Here is a 22,612-nt window from a genome sequence, read left to right on the forward strand (position 1 = left end):
GAGGGTGTGTGGTTTTGTGTTCTGACTGAATCCTGCGGGTGGAACTTTGCTTGTTTGTGTGTATCACTTGTTAGTATGCTGTGGCCTGGTATTGGTCCACGGATCAGGGGTTGAGGACCTCTGGCATAGCTGAATGAGAATTGTGATCCCTAGAACTCATTTAACAGAAAATATCTCAAGGTGTAGGTTGATTGTAGGAGTCTTAAGGAGTAAAATACTTGCATCTAATGCCTTGAACAAACTTAGAAACTTAATCCTTGTCAGAAAATTGGGACTGTGGTATAGTAGACTTTGGAGTCAATGGAAACAAAAACCTATCTATATATGTACAAAATACCATTTGGATTTCATGGGCAGTTTGCTTTAATGAATTCTCCTCTGTCTTTTCACCCTATTCTGTTATTAGTCTGCTCAATGGAAGCTACACTCTCCCATCACATTGGGATTTACTGTCTTTCTGCTTGGTCAATATCTGCAAATGAGGTACTGTAGTATTTATCTCATATTATATTACGGTAATAAACAAAAATGACACATGTCTAAACCTTACTCACCCCATTACTGTCCAGAATTAAACTAGATTTTCTTTATAGTTACGGACACCCTTGACTAGAATTGATTTTCATAGTCATATTGAATTTCAATAAATTGAAATTGAATTTCCACATTATTGGAGAATAATATGCTATGCAATATGAATGAAAATGATTTCTAGCACATTCTTAAATTATGTTTTTCTTAAAAAATCATCAAAAATTATAGAGCACGGTGGCTCATGAGGTTAGAATGCTGGGTTGACAATCAGCAAGCTGTGTTTGAGCCCTGGGTGCTGCTGCATAATGGGATGAGCTCCTGTCATTTGCTCCAGCTTCTGCCAACATAACATTCCAAAAGTGAGTAATTGCAAATAAGTAGAAAGGTGCTGCTTCTGTGGGCACATTAATAGGGACATGAAAAGAGCTCCCAACCAGGTGTCCCTTGGGCAACTGTGATGTCACTGGCTAATCCTCTCAACCTGTAAGTGCCTTTGATGCTTTCAAAATGAACAGGAATGGGGGATCATCAAAAATGTTTAACCTGATGGGTGAACTGTAAATGATTTTTTCCAAAGAATTTAAAGATGATGCTTGCATAGCCGCATTTAAGGACCAATCCCATAAGTAGTATTTTGATGCATTAAAATATATTGCCTGGCTATTAATTCAATATATTTCATATACATGGGGGGGGAGAGGGAGAGACAAAATTGGCTAATTAGGACTATACTATATAGTATTAAGACTACTATAAAGATCTGTTGGGTTTCTTTTTTTTTAAAAAAAAGGAAAGATTAAAATGCTGGCACAATAATATAAGAACCAAAACTTGCCTATATTAGGAACATTGGAAAAGCACCATTAAGGCCATGTTTACTTGTAAAAACTATTAGTTTTGTAAAAATACAAAATTCCTCTAGTAAGGAAACTGTAGAAGCAGGAATGAGAAAATGTGGGAGTACTACCAATGAATGCCAGTATCATGTGGTTCCTCCATAAAATGTGTGTGACTGAATCATAGCAATTCCACACAAGAGCTCACATGAAACCACGGTGGATTTCTTACCAAACCTCTTCCATTTTTATGGAAACATTCCCAACCTATTAAAAGAACAAATTTTGGACCATTCCCCCCCCGCCCCCTATTATCTTTTGAATCATTGTGCTTATTTGGCTTGGAAATTAAGGCCATGGTGAACATTTCGGTTTGGTGTTATTTCGATGAAGTGGCTGAGATTGAGATCCAATCAGAGGATTTTGCAATGGCACGGCAAACTAGCCTCAAGGAGGGGGGGAAGGGATGAATGACCTTGGGCTTGGTTTCCAAACTCTTTTCTTTATGTTATCTTGAGGTACAACCAGACAGTCCAGTAAGGGGAAGGCTAAAGATTAGTTTTGCCCTTAACTTGCCTATATAAGGAGACTCTCAAAGATTTACTTTGCTCTCACTCTTCCAACTTGCACTGCTTCTGCAGGTGAAACCATGCCTACGACTTTTTCCAGCCACAGCCTGTCCTCTGGAAGCATCCAGGGACCCAGAAGAAGATGCCTGCTTACCTTAGGCAGGTCTCAGGCAATGCCAAGTATCCATAGGGTTATCAGGGACAAGGCTGGGCTGCCATATGGTGATGGGCAGGCATTTATGGACACAAATATTCTGGACGTGAATGAAAAGGGTACCATGAAAAATCTGAATGATCGTCTGGCTGCCTACCTAGACAAAGTAAGTAATCAGATAATGTTTAGCTAATGGCAAAGTCAGAGAAAGAATAATACTATAAAGATATGTCAATCTCTGTCTTTGGGGCATTTTTGTGGAATATGGGAGAATAACGATATAAGACTGGTACTTGACAAGGAAGGTGCTTGTCTAAGTGACAAACCTTTTAGCATTTTTTTCTGGTAGGAAGATTCATATGGGACTGTTTCTATCATTAGTGCTCTATCTGTTCAGGGCTTTCAAGCATGCTGGTGAATACTTTAAAACAAAATACAAAGTACCTGATTTACACTGGGAGCCTGGGAAGTGTTTTTTTTTAAATTTTTTGAAGCATCCTGATCTGCTTTATTTAATGGTTTTATTTATTGAGGGGACTTATTTTTATATGCTATTGGGGGGAATATAACCCTGGACAGCTCACAATATAAAAAGAAATCAGAAAAAAGAAAACAGGAATATTAACAGTAAAATCATATTTCATGGTGCTCTAAGACAACAATCCCCCCATACATATGCTGTCAAAGCAATCCTTCTACCTTGCATTAGAAAACCTCATCCTATTTTGTGTGAAATAGGTTTCACAGTACAATACAGGTATTCCAGAACACAGCACAGTGATAATTATTTGAGTTTATGGATTAACAATAAATAAATGCATTTCTATAACTGATTATATTCTGTATTGTATTTATTTTTGAGGAAAAAATGCTTTAGTTATGGAAGATTTATTTTCTTGCTTTATATTGCAATGTCAGAAAGTTGTAACAGACAATGAATTCAAATGATTTGGAAGTTAGCATAGGAAACGGTTAATTGTGGGTTATGTGCAATGATCAGTCATTGCTATAGCTATAGGGATTGATACACCATCTTTTTTGGGATGGGAGTGGGGTAGGCAAGGTATAATTTACCTTCAACTCCATATGTTTGGTATCACAGAAACATGGTTTAATTGCACTTTGGCGCAATGTATCATTAGTATGACAACACCCAGGATGGAATTGTCCTCTCACCATGAAGATGAATATTCTGTCTACACAAATTAGAATCTCTTGTTTTACTCTTCTACAACGTCTGCCTTTATCTCTAACTTGACATTTCTCTTAATTTATGAGTCTCTTTAAGATCTATAATTCTAAACAAGGGTTTAGAAGACAATAATTAACCCAGAATGTTTAACAGAGAAAACAGAAGATTTTAAATCCTCCAGTGCAGAAACAACTGAATAGGTTGTAATCCACCTTCTCGGTATGAGAACATGGAACCATATTTGCAAAGACAAATTAAAATGACTTTTCTTTTCAGACTTTAGACATAACAAGATATAGCAGAGCAGAACAGAAATGGTTCCAATTCCTTCCATGGCAATAACCATGTGATTAGCCAAGAGCAGTACAGGTAATCCCCGAGTTGTGAACATTCACTTAGCAAATGTTTGAAGTTACGCAATAAGCAAGCCCTAGTGCTTACGAGCAAGACCAGAAATTATGAATGTTGCTGCACCACGGCTGTTGTTCACCCTTATGAGCGACCACAGTGGTACTGCAACATTAACCTTGGTTATTCCCTCCCTCCCCATCCCTGCCCAGGTCTCCCTAGGCCTTCAATACTCACCCTGCAAAGATCGAGATGCTTCGCTTTCTTGGCTGCTCCAGGCCTTTGGTGCATTCACAGAATATGGAGGCCTAAAGTAACACAGGATCACATAAGATCAGTGGGGTGAGATCTCACTCTACTGATCTTGCATGATTTCATGGTACTTTAGGCCTCTGCAACAGAGAATGGAACTGAAGCTGGGGGACACTTCCGCATGCCTCTGGAGGCTGGATCTGGGCCCTGGAGGCCTTTTCCAGACCACTGCCGCCAGGGACTGAAGTCAGGGATGCTTCCGCGGCCCTCCAGAGGCTGGATCTGACTGCCAGAGAGCCACGGAAGCATCCCCTGGCCTCACTTCTAGGCAGCAGGGGCCTGGAAAAGGCCTTAGATGCCCAAATCCAGTCTCTGGAGGTACGCGTAAGCATCCTCCAGTTTCAGAACTGGGCGGCAGCAGCCTGGAAAAAGCCTCCAACATCTGGTTCCAGCCTCCAGAGGCATGCGGAAGCATCCCCAGCCTCACATCCGGGTGGCAGCAGGAACCACGGCAGAGAGAAGACAGATCTTTTCAAGGTGAGTCTGGCGCGACATAAAGGGAGTGGGAAGCATGAGGTATCTTAGTGGGTCTGTTCCATTACTAGACCCTCCATGGCCTTCCCCACCCTGAGATGCCTCATGTTCACTTAACGAGCGTGTGTCTTAATAAGCAAGGGAGTGATCTTGTTTGAGGTGCGAGATTCACTCCCACGAGTTTTCACGTTACCAATGGAATGGGCAGGCTCCATTAAACTCGTAACTCGAGGACTACCTGTATTACACCATTTTCATTCATTTAAATATAATACATAAGCAAATAAGCTTCCAACAACTTTTCCCTCATCTAGTGCCCGCTAGAGATTTTCAGACCATATCTTTCTAAGTTCCCAATCTTTTAGGAAATGTCCTAGTGGATTCTGCCAATATAACTTTTGAAAATGTCTAGTTTTCATGCTTCACTATTCTATTTCCTCTGTTGATTTTAAAAATGCTGAAGTATTCCCATTATCATTCTTTCTACATCCACATTTCGGACTGGAACCAATCTAGGCTTCCCCAATAGGTAAGTGCAGGATTGAGGTCACTTTCTCTTACTTTCTCCCTCCTGTATTCCTTTCAATCTGACTAAAGCCATTTCCCCACTGAGGGCCTCCAATGTCCTCTAACATCACTCAGAAATTGCTGGAGAAAATAAATCCTGTTCTCCCTATAGCTATAGCAGCACAACAGTATTCCAAAGACTTGAGGGACGATGGTATGTAGTGAGGAACTGGCCAAGTACCTATGTCAATTCTAAGAATGTATAGTCTATTAAAGGTGTGATCAAGAAAGGCAGGAATTGCAGGAGGAAGGAGGGGCTGATTTTTTTCTGCCCTTAATTCAGTCTTTCAAATCTAATTATTGATGTTGACCATATGAGTGAGGAATTCTGATAGTTTGAGGGCACCAGTTAGGGAAGTCAATCAATTATTCATTCAGGTCAGTCTATATATGTGTCTATGTATCTATTAATCTAGCTCCAAAGCTGACAGTAGTCCCTTCTAATGATGATACTTAAGCACATCTAGTGGTTTTATGATTCTGCGAGCTGTTTTTTATTCTGATAAAAATTCAAATTTCATTTTCTTTTCCTTAAAACAGGTGCTGTCCCTTGAGAAATCTAACATGCAATTGGAGCAGAACATCCAAGAGTTTTACACAAAACAAGTATCAACTGGTACCCATGATATGAGTGCCTATTTCAATACCATGACCCAGATGAAGTCTGAGGTATTATGTTGAAATGGTTTTCTCTTTTTCTTTCTGTTAGGGCATCTATACTTAGACATAGGATATATTAGTGACATGAAACAGGACTGTCTCGAGATATTTTGTTTTTGAGGAAGACGTCAAAGTGATGCCTCCCATTGTATATACAGAAGTTGAACAGATTATATTTTATTTTACATGAGTCATGCTATTTTGTCCTGCACTGCAGCTGAAGATGGAGACTTCAGGGCAAAGAACTAGCCATGTGGCATGTGAAGTTATATCAGTTTCTGGCCCTCAACATTTGCTTTTTGAGTTGGTGGCTTTATTTGTCTCACAAAATTACTTGCAGTACCATAAAGTTGTGCTCAGATGAAAGTACTAACATTCCTGATTTCAGGTGATAACGACAGACAGTTCAAGATTGGAATAAGATAAACAAGCTGTTGATTCCTAGAAATCTTCCAACACATAAAATATTAGACTCTCTACCTCTCACCAGGCTTAAGTCTAGGAAACCAATTTGGGATAACATATCACAGTCTTATGATCTAGATGAAGAATTGCGATCAAAATGGGCGACTTTAATAACTACAGTCAAATAGGTCATGTAAATACAATAAAACTACTCCCAGGAATACAGTTGCCCATAAAAATATGGGGCCACCAGAACAGAATCAGGACAGGCCATACCATAATTAAGGCAAAGGTCTTTAAGAGGGGAATTGCTGAGAGTCAGCGATGTGAATGTATTGCACCAGAACAAATGATAATTCATAAACTTTGAGAATGTCCCTCCAGGAGATTTCAAAGCACCTGGGATGATCTCATCACAGCCATACCAGAAGCAGTTAGATCAGTGATGGCGAACCTTTTAGAGACCGAGTGCCCAAACTGCAACCCAAAACCCACTTATGTAACATCGGGTGCCTGGCAGGTGTGGCCCATTGGGTGGATGTGGCCAACTGGGTGGGCATGGCCCATTGGGTGGGTATGGCTGTGGTGGTAACGGCAGACTGGGATTAAAAAGTTCAATCAATCAATTCCAACTTTGTGAGATTTTTTTTCCCTGCGAGAAGTTGAAATTGATTGGTTGAACCTTTTTTTTTTTGCACATGGCGGCAGAGGCCTAAAGTGAAAAGGTTTTATAAAACCCAGCTGAAGACCTAGGACTGGGGTGATGGTGTGTGTGCCCACAGAGAGGGCTCTGCGTGCCACCTGTGGCACACATGCCATAGGTTCGTCACCATGGAGTTAGATGGTTAGCTATAATATCTATGCTATTGCAACTCTGTGGCACCATATTATAGCAATTTTATCATGGTTTTATCCTAATTTTACATTTGATCTTATCTATTGTATTGTCCACTCACTTTACATACATGTATATAGTTGTATGTATATATATATACATATATATATATATATGTATGTTTATGTATCTCTCTGTCTGTCTGTCTGTCTGTCTGTCTGTCTGTCTGTCTGTCTGTCTGTCTGTCTCTCTCTCTCAATATATAGCCTGATAGCTCAGCAGTTAAAGAAGCTGAACTTCTCAGGCCAGGTTCAAGAATTAAAAGCTACACAACAGGCTGAGCACCTTTTACTTGTCCCAGCTCCTGGAAACCAAGCAGTTTGAAAGCATGCAAATGCGAGTAGATAAATAGGTACCACTTCAGTGGGAAAATAAAAGCATTCCATGCATCTCAGTGTATAGTCATGACCATGGAAGTTTGGCTCCCTCAGCAAGAACTGGAACACTGTCCCTTAGAGTTGGACACAACTGTACATGGGAAACCTTTACTTTTACCTCTATGCTGGTACTTTATTTAATCTTATATTTGTATTTGTATGTATAATGTGTTTTGTTAGTGTTATATATATCAGTGATTGCATGACCTTTATAGATACAATATCCAAAATAAATTAAACAAATTTTGTACACTTATTTAACAATTTCCTTGCTAAATGGTGTTCTCCATGATGATGTTTTGAACTCTACACCCCCCCTTTTTTTGGTAGATTCAGAAGGAGACTTTGAAAAATGCTGGACTGCTCTTACAGATTGATAATGCCAGACTTGCTGCTGCTGATTTCAGGGTGAAGTAAGTTTAGTTAACTGATGTTGTCCTTTACTTTTTCATCACACACATAACCATATTTGTCTTACTATTGGTTTCCTAACTTTTTTTAAAAAATAAATCCATGTACCTGTGTTTTTATTTATTGGCCTCCTGACATGATGCAAATATTAATTTTTTTAAATCAACAATTTAGATAACATACAAGGTAAAAACATGGTTAACTTTTCCCCCTCCTTTTGAGCACCTTAATTACAGTTGATAACAAGCAAAGCCAGGGCTGCTGGCTATACAGGCTGCAAAAAGGAATTTGCAAAATGATAATTTTCCTTTTTCCTTATTCAATTATCATTTATCATTGATAGTAACATATTTTTCTACCAACTCATAGACTAGCTAATGTGAATAATGTGACCTTAAAGAAAATTTTAATATTGAAAAGATATCACCAATAGGAAAGAATTAAAATTAAAATGACTCACTCAAATTACTGATTAGAATTCTATGCAAGGATGCTCATATTTTAATCCAGTCTACATTTTAAAGCAAATCAGCCAGTTTCACACCTCTTTTATATATGGATCACAGTACGGTTATGCTTGGGATTCAGCACTGTATATACTTTTCAGAGAAAAAAAACCAAGCAAAGATGTACAAAAGTGTGTATTTGAGAGTAAAATTATTTATTTATTTAATTGATTTTATATACCGCCCTATTCCCGAAGGACTCAGGGCAGTTTACAGGGTGAATTAAAACAATACAAATAAATACAATTAAAATAGAATTAAATTAAGACTAGCCCACAATTAAAACAAATTTAAATTTAAAATTTAAAGTTAAATTAAAACCCCCTCAGTCCATGCCAGAAAGATCAAATAACCAAGTTTTCAGGTCCTGGCGAAACGAGCGAAGGTCCGGGGCAGTCCGAAGTTCTACTGGCAGTTCATTCCATAGGGCAGGTGTGCCCACAGAGAATGTCCTCCCCCTTGGAATCACCCGCCGGCATTCCCTAACCGACGGAACCCTAAGGAGGCTCTCCCTGTGGGAGCGCACAGGACGATGGGAGGCTGATGCTGGCAGCAGGTGCTCCCTGAGATAATCTGGACCCATGCCATTTAGGGCTTTATCACCAGCACCTTGAATCTCACCCGGAGGGGAACTGGAAGCCAATGCATAAATCAGATAAATCAGACAGCCTACAGAGGGTGTAGGACAGGAAGGCATGGAGGAACGTTGTCCATGGGGTCGCGATGGGTCGGACACGACTTCGCAACTAACAACAACAACACAGAGGGTGTGCATAAACACGCAGGTGGTCCTAAGTGCCATGTTTTGGACTTTATATCCTTTTAATTCTATTCTGTTCATAAATGGAGTACCAGAGTCTCCCATGGCTGGCTTGCAAGATATAATATTAAACTGTCTGTAATTGAGTGAAATGGTGCATCATAGTGTAAAACCTTTTCAATCAAGGTAACTCAAAGGGACTAATTTACAGAATGTATCCAGAATCTGGGATCCATGACTCACATGGAATTGAAACTTGTTAATTTTATGAAGCATTTTATGACATAATGCAGAATGTCATAAAACTTTCCCTATGGTCAACTTCTGATGCTTGGCTGTGCTATACAGTTCAACATGAGCTACTTTCAAGGTATCTGAATATCTCCCTGTATTTTTAAGAACTTTTCAAGTATATTAAAATTGTTGAAGGTATTGAGGAATCTGATAAAGAAATGTCTCTGAAATGATGACCGAATGGTCAGATAGTCTAGTATTAAATATAATTCACTCAAAAACCTTTAGTTTGTAAATCTACTCAATTATTTAAAGCAATTTTTCTTCCAATCCAATTCTTCAGTTTTTTGAAGACTGTTTAAGAAAAATAATAGCTAATACATTTCTGTTAATGCTTTCCTTTTTCTTTTCCTTTCTCTTTCTTTGTGTTGGGTTTTGAGAGCAGCTAATATTGATTGGATATCCAAACCAGAACTAAATATGGCATTATATTTATAATTGTTAGAAAATCTTGATTTCTGCATGTCCTATGAACATCTAACTAGACATGTTTAACATGATTGATTATTAATTGGACTTATGAAGACTTTATATATCCTATAGCTTTCTTTCTCTAAAGATGGCCTTAGGAAAAAATATTGTGTGGTATGAAGAAACAGTTACAAAAACTGAAATAGGTTTTAAGCTTGGGAAACAGAGAAAGAATGAGAAAGAAGCTCAGAATGTCAATAAGATGTAATCTTCCTTTAGTTGTCCCTAGATCTAATATCATCTGAAGTCAAGCCAAGAGAGATTAACTAGAGGAGATCTGGGTAGGACCATTGTTTTTAGCTCAAACACCTAGATCCTTGCCCCAGCAGTGACTGTTGACTCAAGCATTTGATGTTCTCGGTTATGTAGCCATCAAGAGCCATGGATAGAAATGTGCTGTGTGGACTCTTTTGCTTTTTGTAGACTGGAATCTGAGGTAGCCATGCGCCTGACTTTGGAGGGAGACCTTGGAGGATTGAGAAAGGCCCTAGAAGAATGGAATGCAAGCCGAGCTAGCTTGCAGGTACAAGCTGACAATCTCCAAGAGGAGTTGGCCTGTCTCAAAAGAAACCACAAGCAGGTAAGTATGGACTTAGCTGTGTGAAAAATTTGACCATGATATTAAACATGCATGTTAAATAATAACACTTCCTAGATCAATCTTACCACATGGTGCTTTAATATAAGTACTTTGTAATTACATGTCTACTGGAATACAAATCATGTTGTTTCCTTTTGTTAGGCTATCTGAGTTTGGAATCTAAGTACGGTAATAAGGAACACAAGTTATCTTTTTCCCCCTAATGGGCCTACACAAAGTTCCAGTTTGAAGGAGAAAAGATGCTAGGTGACGCCCTTTGGAGGTTACCCCCCAATATAATAGCTCTGAAGTTGAAGTCATCAGACCAGTCATCTCCTCCCAACAGTTAGCAGCACCAGCCATCACTAGAGAGCAAGGGAAACTCACTTTGCAGATGCCAGATGAATTGCTTACAGCATTAAAAGTGGCATTAGAAAAAGACAAGTGGTTCAAAGCCCCTAAAGCTAACTGCATTTTACATGATGGCCTGGCTTGGGTGGGGGGCCAAACTGTACATCCTAAAAAACCAACAGATTGTGGTCCTGCAGAAAAGCCACGACTCAAAAATGGTGGGACACTTTTGGCTTTGTAAAAACTCCTACACCTTGTGAGATGTCAATGCTGGTGGCTATCACTGAAAAAACACATTGAAACCTACATGACTAGCTGCCCTAACTGTGCATCAGCTAAAAGGCATCTGGGGAAGATCCCAGGTCTCTTCCAAGCAGTGGCAAAGCCCCAAGTGCCCTGGAAGGAAATTTCTATGGATTTTATAGTGGAACTGCTGGAAAGCTGAGGAAATTCAGTAATTTGGGTGATAATGGAACTTTTCTCTAAACAAATACATTTTGTGCCATGCTGTAAAATTCCTCAGAACGCACTTTGGCCAAGCTGTTCGTGCAACACTTGTCTAGACTTATGGAGCCCCAGAATGCATCATTTCAGATTACAAAATTTCAATTTACTTTGCAATTTTGGCAGGAATTCCTAAAATTACTTGGCATAGTGCAAGGGCTTAGCTCCTCCCATCATCCTCAGATGAATGTGTGTGTGTGTGAACATATGAATGGCACCTTGGAGCAGTACCTGAGATAGTAGCTATGCTCGAATACTCCAAACCAAACCACAAACCACATCATTGGCTGAATGGATTGCCCAACTACACAGTACTTGGCCTCATTTTCTTTTTTAAATAATATTTTATTAGTTTTCCAATATTTACAATAGTATCTTTAAAAAGCAACGTGGTGTCCGAGTTACAATAGTTCCATTTCAGACAAATACCTATTATTACAAATCTCCACATTATTATAACCAATACTTTCTCTCTCTTTTTTCTTCGCTATATACTATCTCTTATCTAGATTAACATATTTCTTATTGCTATCCATCAATCATTTAATAGTTTATTTTATTTTATTTTTTGAATATATATCCATCAATCTTTTAGTATATGTCATATTTTAACATTCCATCTTTAAAACATCAAACACCTTATCTATTTTTTCTAGCTTTAATTTTACATTAATATTAAAATTAAAACATTTTAAGATTTCTCAATTTCATATTACTAAATAACCTCTTTTTCCTTTATACAATTTTCAATACTTAGTAATGTAGTCCAGTTCTCATTTATCTCATTTCCATATCTCTATCAATTATACAATATTTAAAGTAATAGTCATTGATACAAATTGCAAGAAGGAGAAAAAGAAGAGGAAACAAAGAGAAAGAAAAAGAAGAAAGAAAAAAGAAAAAGAAAAGAGGACAATAAAATATTCTTGTTTCTCATTTATAGTTTCCACATATTTAAAAATTAACCAAAATTTGTTCCATTTTAACATTCAGTACATCCTTCATGTCTCTGCATCCAAATATATTAGTTACATTCTATCATTCTTAGCATATATACATCTTAACCCATATTATTTAGAAAAACTCAATATTTCAATGTTAATGTTCATACATTTGAGAAGTTCCAGGCAGCACTGGGGTCTCCACCTGCTTCCTTTGCTCACAACTCAGTTGATGCCTTAGTGGAAGCCTGGGAAAAGGCTGCCACAGATGCACTTAACCTAGTTGTTCCCTTGTGGCCCCTGACCCGATGCAGATCCCAGTTCGCTCCATGGTTTTCCATGGAGCTCCGGGAGATAAAGCGTCGGAGATGGGGCCTAGAGAGCCGTTGGAGATCCACCCGATCTGAATCCGACCGATCACGACTAAGATCCTTTACTAGATCTTATCTTGCAGCAATAAGGATGGCGAGGTCCAATTACTTCGCTACACTCATTGCATCCGCAGATAACCGCCTGGCCGCCTTGTTTAGGATAACTCGCACCCTCCTTAATCAAGAGGTGAAGGAGGATCCCTTACAGGGTCGTGCCGAGGAGTTTTGCCAACATCTGTCAGACAAAATCACTCGGATTCGGACCGGCTTAGACTCCGACTGGGCAGAGTCTAACGATCAGAACATGGGTGGTCTTGTCGATGTTATATGGGACGAGTTCGACCCTGTGACCCCAAAGGAAGTGGACAGAATTATGAGGAAGCTGAGCTCCACCACTTGTTTATTAGATCTGTGCCCTTCTTGGCTGGTTTATTCAGCTTGAGAGGGAACACGAATCTGGCTCCAGGCGGTGATATCCGCCTCCCTGAGTGAGGGTTGTTTCCCCTCCATCTTGAAAGAAGCAGTGGTGAGACCCCTCCTCAAGAAACCTACCTTGGACCCAACTATATTAAACAACTTTCGTCCGGTCTCCAACCTTCGCTTTCTTGCTAAGGTTGTTGAGAGTGTGGTGGCACATCAACTCCCTTCGGTTCTGGAGGAAACTGACTATCTGGACCCCTACCAATCGGGTTTCAGGCCCGGACACAGCACAGAGACGGCATTGGTCGAACTAATAAATGATCTCTGGAGAGCTCGGGACAGAGGCTGTTCCTCTGTCCTAGTCCTTCTAGATCTCTCAGTGGCTTTTGATACCATCAACCATGGTATCTTGCTGCAACGTCTCAGAGGATTGGGAGTGGGAGGCACGGTTCTCCAATGGTTCTCCTCCTATCTCATGGGACGTTCGCAGTCGGTATTAACAGGAGGGCAGAGATCGAGATCGAGGCCTCTCACTTGTGGAGTCCCTCAAGGATCGGTCCTCTCGCCTCTCCTATTCAACATCTACATGAAACCGCTAGGTGAAATCATTCGTGGTTTTGGAGTCGGGTATCACCAGTATACTGATGATACCCAGCTTTTTATTTCGACCCCAAACCACCTCAGTGATGCCCTTGATGTGATGTCCTGTTGCCTGGAAGCAGTTCGGGTCTGGATGGGGAGGAACAGGCTTCAACTCAACCCTGACAAGACTGAGTGGCTGTACGTACCAGCATCTCGGGATATTCAGAACATTCCATCTCTTTCTTTAGGGAGTGAGTTATTACCCCCCACAGATAGGGCTCGCAACTTGGGAGTCCTCCTAGATTCACAGCTTTCCTTGGAAGACCACATAATAGCTGTGACTAGGGGAGCCTTTGCCCAGGTTCGCCTGGTGCGCCAATTACGGCCCTATCTAGACCGGGATGCCCTACGTACGGTCACTCAGGCACTCGTGACCTCTCGTTTCGACTACTGCAATGCTCTTTACATGGGGCTGCCCTTGAGGACCACTCGGAGGCTCCAACTGGTACAGAATGCAGCCGCGAGAGTTGTGTTGGGAGTCTCCCGATACTCCCATGTTACACCTCTGCTCCGTGAGCTGCATTGGCTCCCAGTTGTCCTCCGGGTAAGATTCAAGGTGCTGGTAATGGTTTTCAAAGCCCTACATGGCATGGGTCCGGAGTACCTTAGGAATCACCTGCTGCCAGCGTCAACGTCCCTCCGTCCAGTGCGTTCCCACAGATAGGGCCTCCTAAGGGTTCCGCCGTTCGGAGAATGCCGTCTGGTGGCTCCCAGAGGGAGGGCGTTCTCTGTGGGCACGCCTGACCTATGGAACCGTTTACCAGTTGAGCTCCGGATGGCTCCCGACCTTCGCTCCTTCCTACACGACCTAAAAACATATCTGTTTGAGCAATCCGGTCTGGTCTGACGGGTTCTGTTGTAATTATTGTTTTAAGGTAACTATCTTCTGCATTTGGGCAAAATTAGGGTTTAATTTGTTTTCAATGTCTGTATTTGTGCATTCTGTTATTTATGTCACTGTTCACCACCCTGAGTCCTTAGGGAGAAGGGCAGTATACAAATCAAATAAATAAATAAATAAATTTGTATTTTTTAAATTTTTTTGTTAGTTAATATTTTTATCTACTCATCAAAACATTCTCATAATCCCAGTACCATCCTGTCTATTTTAATATTATCTATTTCAGGCCTCTTAAAAATGTTCATATTTCTTCAATCTTATTCTTGCTTTCTTCCTTTGCCATGTCAATTTATGCTTCTTTGCCTCAGGGTCATCACAGCCTTCTTGTATTACTATATCATATTGAAGTGGACCCCCTTTGAAGATTTAAAGAATCTGCCAACAACACCAAGTCTTATTATTTTCACCTCTAGATACAATGGTTCTGGTCCAAATAAACTTCCTTCCATATTTTCTCCATCACCATCTTCAAAAATCTGTATTTGTTGACTATTTAATTCTTTTGCCAATGTATTTAATTGTTCAATTTCTTCTGTTGAATTCTGTCCCAGTAAAATATTAGTTGTGGTCACAGTTTGAATTTGAGTTTGTTTTGTCGAGATGCTTTCTAGTTCCTTCCCAAAAGCTCTTATTTCATTGCCAGCTGTACAAAGGAGCTGATAAGTTTGGTAAGATATTTCCCACAGAGCATGAATTTGTTTTTGAAACTTCCATTGTAAGCTTTCACATCTGATGTTCAAGGTTACTCTTTATCTTGTTTTCTTAAATATTTTCTTGGTTTATTTTAAAGAAAAAGTCAGAATTGCAATTTCAAATTTAGCCACTGAGTGTCCCCCAAGTACTTTAAAAGTTCTTTTCTTTTGTTATTTCTTTCTTAAACGTTCTTTTGTTTCCAAAAAACACCCCTGAATTTGTTCACAGCCTTCCAAAGGGAGGGTTAAAATCCCCCTCCCTCTCCACAGGGGGGAAGTACTTAGCAGCTTAATTAGGTGAAAAAAAGATGATTAAGGTACAAGAGAGGAATCTTACCCTTGTCTCTTCCACGCTGCTTTAATGTTGCCTGATGGTGATTTGACTTCAGCTGTCTGCAGCCTAGGAGCTGGCCATATTCCTATGGTCAGTCTTTTGTCCATTAGTACAAAGGGAATGCAGGCACTAATGGGGGGGGTTGCTGTCCCCCCGCATTTCTGCAAAAGCCCCTTCTGTCTGGACACCCCTCCAGGGCTACTCTTCGGTCCATTTAGGACCCCCCAGCGATGCGAATCTGGATGTGGTAGACGGGAGCCGTCCTCCAGGCATCCATTTACGGCTGTTGGCAAACCAGAAGCCAGTACTTGGCCTCATTTTCACTGTAGCCTATAGAAACTGGCAATCATTTCTCCCCTACACCCTGCAACAAAACTGGCATCTATTCCCATTTTGATTGAAAGTGAGCAACACTTTGAAGTTAAGGAGATTTTAGAGCAGGGGTGTCAAACTCAATTTCATTGAGGGCCGCATCAGCATTGCGGTTGCCCTCAGGGGGCCGGGTGGGTGTGGCCTGGGTGGGTGTGGCCTACTGGGTGGGTGTGGCTAGAGTGCATATGGCCTACTGGGTGGGCATGGCCAGCTCTACATCGTTTGCATCAAGGGTGCCTATGGGGGCCTGGGCAAGAGTGGGACAGATCTGAGGGTCTCTGGCAGGAGGAGGGTCTCTGGGCCAGGGCCAAGGCAGTGGGGGCCGTTCCCTCACTGTTTCTAGGATGGCTTTGCGGGCCACATGAAACCACTTTGCGGGCCGGATCTGGCCCCCGGGCCTTGTGTTTGACATGTCTGCTCAAGAGCATCCTGTCATACAGCATAACAGTCTGGTTTGGAAGCATCACTGCTTCAGACAGGAACGCAGTGCAGAGAGTGGTGAGGATGGCTGAAAAGATTATTGGCAGTTCCCTCCCTTCCATCCAGTTCCCTCACTGTTTCCAGGATGGCTTCGTGGGCCACATGAAACCACTTCGCGGGCTGGATCCGGCCCCCGGTCCTTGTGTTTGACATGTCTGGTCTATTCTAATGAAAAGAAGGACCAGGTGTGACATGATAGCAGTCTTCCAATATTTGAGGGACTGCCTCAAGGAAGAGAGGGCCCATCTATTCTCCAAACCATCTGAAGGCAGGGCAAGAAGCAATGGATGGAAACTAATCAAAGACAAAAGCAACCTAGAACTAAGGAGAAATTTCCTGACAGTTAGAACGATCAAGACTTGCCTCAGGAAGTTGTAGAGGTTTTTAAATAGAGACTGGTCAACCATTTGTCTGAAATAGTGTAGGGTTTCCTGCTGGAGCAGGGGGTTGGGCTAGAAGACCTCCAAGGTTCTTTGCAACTCTGTTATTCTATGTTCTATGTCCTTAGCCTTTATTTTGTTTGTTCTGTGCTTGCTGTGATTGTTTTATAATCATTTCCAATTTTGGTTCTAGGTTTGGGCAGAAATTATTGAAAAAGGATTAGAGAGTCAGTCTCAGTAGGACGTTGATGTGCACAATGCAGGCGATGAATGTGACTAATTATGTACCTTTTAACATCTGGAAAAATTAAGTGTTTTTCTGAAAAGATATAATGAAAATAATAGGTAAACCACAACTAGGCTAATCATATTATGGTTTAGTGTTTCGCAGATCTAGAAACCACCCTAGAGTTGATGGAAATTGAGCAGCGTATAAATTTAATATTATTGTGGGTTACACAGTCAACCAAACATTTATATTTGATCTTACAGTTTTGTCCACTTATTGAGTCTTTCCTAAGGTCCTGGGATAGGCAGATGTTGTTGTTTAATAATATTAAAGCAGATGCTTGTCTGTTTGAATTCTAAAATCCCAAAGCACTTTAGTTCTTCATTTTCTATTACGTTGTTATTTTATGTTCCCACCAGTTCTTGCCTGTAGGCAAGTGCAATTTCTTGCAGATATCCCAATGCACCTTTTTTGCTACTCTGTCCTGCCATTGTTTGTAATCAATCTATTCAGGGGTGTCAAACTCAATTTCATTGAGGGCCGCATCAGCACTGCGGTTGCCCTCAGGGGGCCGGGTGGGTATGGCCAGGGTGGGCGTGGCCTACTGGGTGGGCGTGGCTAGAGTGCGTATGGCCTACTGGGTGGGCGTGGCCAGCTCTACATCGTTCGCATCAAGGGCGCCTATGGGGGCCTGGGCAGGAGTGGGACAGATCTGAGGGTCTCTGGCAGGAGGAGGGTCTCTGGGCCAGGGCCAAGGCAGTGGGGGCCGTTCCCTCACTGTTTCTAGGATGGCTTTGCGGGCCACATGAAACCACTTCGCGGGCCGGATCTGGCCCCCGGGCCTTGTGTTTGACATGTCTGTTTTAGAGTCTCATAAACACAAAGGAAAAATCCAATACTTGGTTGCATGGAAGGACTTTCCTCTTTCGGAGACAGAATGGGTAGATGCTCAGCATGTCCAAGCCCCAAAACTCTTTCACAAGAAATATCCAGATAAACCCCACTGAAAACTAACTAATCATTCTAAGTTTTCTCTCCCTTTTTCCTGCATTATTGATGTCCCTGTTAAGGTGGGGGGCAAGAACTTATCACTTTAACCAAATGAAGTCAAGGGCCTTTCTTTTATAAATGTTTAATTTGGGGCAGGTTTGACAGCCAATTTCATTTCCAGATGGTATAGACGTTTTGCAGCTTAAATATGCAATGTGAAGAAGCCCATAGCTGAATTACATAGTTTATATTTCAGTTGCATGTGGCAGCTGGAGTCAACTTCCAGGGAAAAGATACAGTCCCTTAAAGCATTTCAGATGGCTGTGTCCCCCCCCCCCCAATTCTTGAAGCATCTTGGAATCAAATTCAAAATGCTCTAGAACCTCAGTATAATCCTGATTTTTCTTTCTACTTTGTTTTGCTTGCTTTACTTTCACTTTCTTGCTTATCTTCCCATTTTAAATATAATTAAGGCTAAAACAAGGCATGTTGCAGACTGGAATGCTGCTGGGGATTGTTTTGTAGAATCACAGAATTACAGAATCCTAGGGCTGGAGGGATCTTGGAGGTTTTCTAATGCAACCCTCTGTCCAGGGCAGGAAGCCTTAGGCCATCCCAGACAAATGACTATCTGATGCAATGTGATCTGGATTCCCAGGAGGAAGAGAATGCACATTCCTTCACAGTATCCAGTCTTTGAAACCTTTCAGTGATGAAGCAGGAAGTGACTCCAGGACTCCAATGCAACTTTTTTTTTTGCAGGGCCCACCTATGACATTTTTATTTAATTTCATGTAATTAATATTTTGTGGCACTGCTGGGTGCTGTATATTGCCATCCAGCTCGTTCCTTGATGATATTTGACTGGTTTCCTATACATGTGAACTAATCAATTCTGAACTTTTTTTCACACCATAGGAGGTGGCTTTTCTCCAGGGGCATCTAGGGCCCACTGTCAATGTGGAGGTTGACTCCATGCCTGGCATTAATTTACAAAAAGTCCTGGGTGAGGTCCGTGACCAGTATGAGGGTGTCATGGAGAAGAACCGCCAGGAAGCTGAAGCTTTGCATCAATCCCAGGTGAGGAAAAGTTTGGCAAAGCAAAACACTGAAATGTCTCTCCCTTTTCAGGAGAGGGAGGATGCAAACATTAAGTGAGCTTATATATGTCTGTAGGAGCTAGAAACAGCATGATATAAAAATAGAAAAAAATTGTTTTGGCTGAATTCTCATATCATAGTAACATGTCTTTCATTCTCAAGTATTTCCCTTCTCTGATATAGTAAAGACTTTTTATTTATACCGTTTGTTAGGCCTTTACCCTAAATACTTCCATTTCCTCCTCTTTATGTTGTTACTTTTACACTACCACATGAAAAGTGTCCTCAGAAAGAGACCACATGGTTGATAGAAATAAGGGAAAATACAAGTTTCTGTTTTTCCTCTTAATCATATATGTATGCACAATTCCTCTGATGCAAGATGTGAAGAGGTAGGAATTGAGATTTTGGGGGATACTGCTGTGTACTATGTAATGGTCCAGCTGATATCTGTCAGGTCCAAAAAAAACCAAGTATAACTTCTGAATAGTTTTTTTATTGTTGTTCACTTACAAATAGAATCTTGTCAGACTAAAGCAATTATCTGCATAACTATATATATATATATATATATATATATATATATATATATATATATATATATATATATATATATATATTCTGTGAATAGCTAGGGAGAGTCCACGCTTGCCCTCTTCTTGCCTGCCAGACATTCAAGTACTGCTGTCTTTGCTTTCTGGGAAAGAGCCTGTCCCTCCCTGGACTCCAGAATACATTCCACCTCACACTCTATTCAGTTGCCTTCAGGTATAACTAAGACGTGGTCTCATTGCCCAAACACAGTCTTTGTTTAGGTATATGGAATGGAAGGCGAAGCTATGCTGCCTTGCTTCAACAGTAGTGTGCCCAGAAATCATGGAGACCACATAGATCCTTGTGTGTAATACTTTTAGGCACTCTTTCCTTCCACTCAGATTCAAATAGCTATTTCTTTTTAAATGAAGCATATAGGCTAAGGCTGAGGATGATGATAAGAAGAAGACAAGGAAGAGGAGGAGGAGGAGGAGGAGGAGGAGGAGGAAGAAGAAGAAGAAGAAGAAGAAGAAGAAGAAGAAGAAGAAGAAGAAGAAGAAGAAGAAGAAGAAGAAGAAGAAGAAGACAGAGGTAGCAACCAAGGTTGACAAGGGAAACAACCTTGAGACCCAAACCAGATATTTTTTTCTCTTTTAAGAAGACAAATATTTTACATGCAGTTTCCAGGAAGAGCAGTTTCTGCAACTTCTCCAGTCCTACTTTGCAAATCTAGAATATTCAAAAACATTTCCATTCAAACAACAAAAAATCCATGTTTCTAGTTTTCATAACTGTTGAGATTAGGTATCAAATATTTTTGGATGATAATAAGACTTATGAAATCTCAAAATCCAGCTAAGGGGCAAATTGGCAATAAATTGCAGCAGGATTAAGTGTCTTGCAATCAAGGCACTTGTAAATGCCTCATAGCCAACTGAAGCCAAGCCAATGATTCTATGAACAAGCATAGTGTTCATCTGCATTAGGCTGGATTATTAAACCATAAAAATGTTGGATGGATTGCATCAAAAGTTGAGTGATCTTAGTAGAGAATTTTGATCTGATTCATTTTAATTATAGACACATGCATATGAACATCTTTTGCAGATGCTGGTCGAGTTTGAACAGAAAGGTATGGGGAATATGGGTTAGAATATCTAATGTATAACTTCTCCTCTCTTTCATAGTGTGATGCACTCAATCAGGAGGTTTCTGTCAGCACTGAGGCTCTGCAGAGTGCTCAGATGAAGATGGTGGAGTTGAAACGGCTGGCCCAGGCTTTGGAGATTGAGCTGCAATCTCTTTGGAGCATGGTCAGTTCCAGTCATTTTCAAATTTGTGGACTGAATGCTATAAGTTCAAATGTAGAAGTAGTGTTACTGACTAAAGTTTAGTATGAACTTAGTTCTCTCATGACCAAAGAAGGAATGTCTCAATACTAGGGACCAATGGACCTATTTGGAAGTTTTAGAGCAGGTTATGAACATTTTCACAAAGTTACTATTTAGGAGGCTGATTTGCACCCCATCTCTCCTAAGATGCTGTCTGTCATTTCTCTGAGAATGAGACTGGCAGCCTTCCTTACATTTTAAGAATGCCTTGAAAGGTTCCTTTAAATAAAAATTATGTACAAGATACTTTCCTTGTAATAGGCAAGCTTCTAAATTATTTTATTAAAAAAGTCTAAGACTGCTTACTCCGGATATCATTAGCCGGTATTCTCAACTAAACATTTATGTAGACTTTTTATAATATCTTCTTGAAAGCAAGTTCATGTTTGTAAGCTGGACCCAAGTTTCTATTCTCTCCATCTACCCTCTGCTTTTCCTGGGCCCCACAAAGCATCTTTGGATTTAGTGTCTTCAGAAAAACAAAAATCTTTTTTTTGTTCCTAGAAAGAAGCCCTTGAGGGAACCCTGGCTGAGGTGGAATCCCATTATGGGTTGGAATTATCACAGTTACAAAATCTTGTGGCTGCCTGGGAGGCAGAGCTGCTACAACTGAAGTCGGATGCCCAGAACCAAGCTGAGGATTACAAGTGGCTGATGGATATTAAAAACAGACTGGAACAGGAGATATCAACCTACAAGTGCCTTCTTGAAGGGTAAGGAGTGTGGAAGATGAGTGCCATCTGTCCAGCTTGTTGATCCATTCATTTCTGTTCCTACAATTTATAAGGGAGTGCTGATATTTATGTAACTTAAAACAGCAACATTTGCATTCAGTTGGGAAATATCAGGAGATTTGGAAAGGATTGAATGAATCTGAAGAATTGATTTTTAAACAAATGATCTATCTGTAAGAGAAATTTCTTCCTCTATTCACTGACAGCCATGGATTGTTGGTTGACAGTTGAAGAGTGAGAAAGGAAACCGGTGAGTGAGAGGGATGAAACAGAATTTCCTGGAGGAAAGCTAGTTGGCCAACTGTAGTATGGAACAGAAAAAATATCTTTGCTCATCTCTGACCAGGAGTCGCCACATGGTATGAAAGTCCTTACTGTATGCGTTATATAAATTTTCTATATGAACCCATATGAAATGCAACTTGGAAAGAAACTGTAAGCTGGAAATGATGGAACATATTTTTATGCAAGTTTTTTAAATAGTATATAAATTGTTGCATTATTTTTCTATTTTATAAACCATCCTTAGAATCTAGGTGGATGACTACTTATCAAATGTTTTAATAAATACATACTTAAATGACAAATATGTAAACAAGGCTTCTAAAATAGTTATAGGCTGGATCAAGCCCCTATGACAGACATGTCAAACACAAGGCCCGGGAGCCGGATGTGGCCCGTGAAGTGGTTTCATGTGGCCTGCGAAGCCATACTGGAAACAGTGAGGGAACAGCCCCCACTGCCTTGGCCCTGGCCCAGAGACCCTCCTTCTGCCAGGGACCCTCAGATCTGTCCCACTGCTGCCCAGGCCCCCATAGGCACCCTTGATGCGAACGATGTAGAGCTGGCCACACCCACCCAGTAGGCCATACGCACTCTAGCCATGCCCACCCAGTAGGCC

General features: G+C 40.7%; 1 protein-coding gene across 1 annotated transcript in view; it reads left to right on the forward strand.

The window, feature by feature from the left end:
* Window positions 1-2,143: 2,143 nt before the first annotated feature.
* LOC310648454 (keratin, type I cytoskeletal 17-like) overlaps window positions 2,144-22,612 on the forward strand; it is a 36,390-nt gene continuing 15,921 nt past the window's right edge. Inside the window, exons 1-7 of the mRNA XM_083376291.1 lie at window positions 2,144-2,259; window positions 5,527-5,655; window positions 7,654-7,736; window positions 10,189-10,345; window positions 18,871-19,032; window positions 20,774-20,899; window positions 21,482-21,690. Of these exons, the coding sequence (XP_083232417.1) occupies window positions 2,179-2,259; window positions 5,527-5,655; window positions 7,654-7,736; window positions 10,189-10,345; window positions 18,871-19,032; window positions 20,774-20,899; window positions 21,482-21,690 (947 nt within the window). The 5' untranslated portion in view covers window positions 2,144-2,178. The remainder of the gene's footprint in view (window positions 2,260-5,526; window positions 5,656-7,653; window positions 7,737-10,188; window positions 10,346-18,870; window positions 19,033-20,773; window positions 20,900-21,481; window positions 21,691-22,612) is intronic.

Source organism: Vipera ursinii (genome assembly GCF_947247035.1).
Source record: "Vipera ursinii genome assembly, chromosome: Z".
NCBI lineage: Eukaryota > Metazoa > Chordata > Lepidosauria > Squamata > Viperidae > Vipera > Vipera ursinii.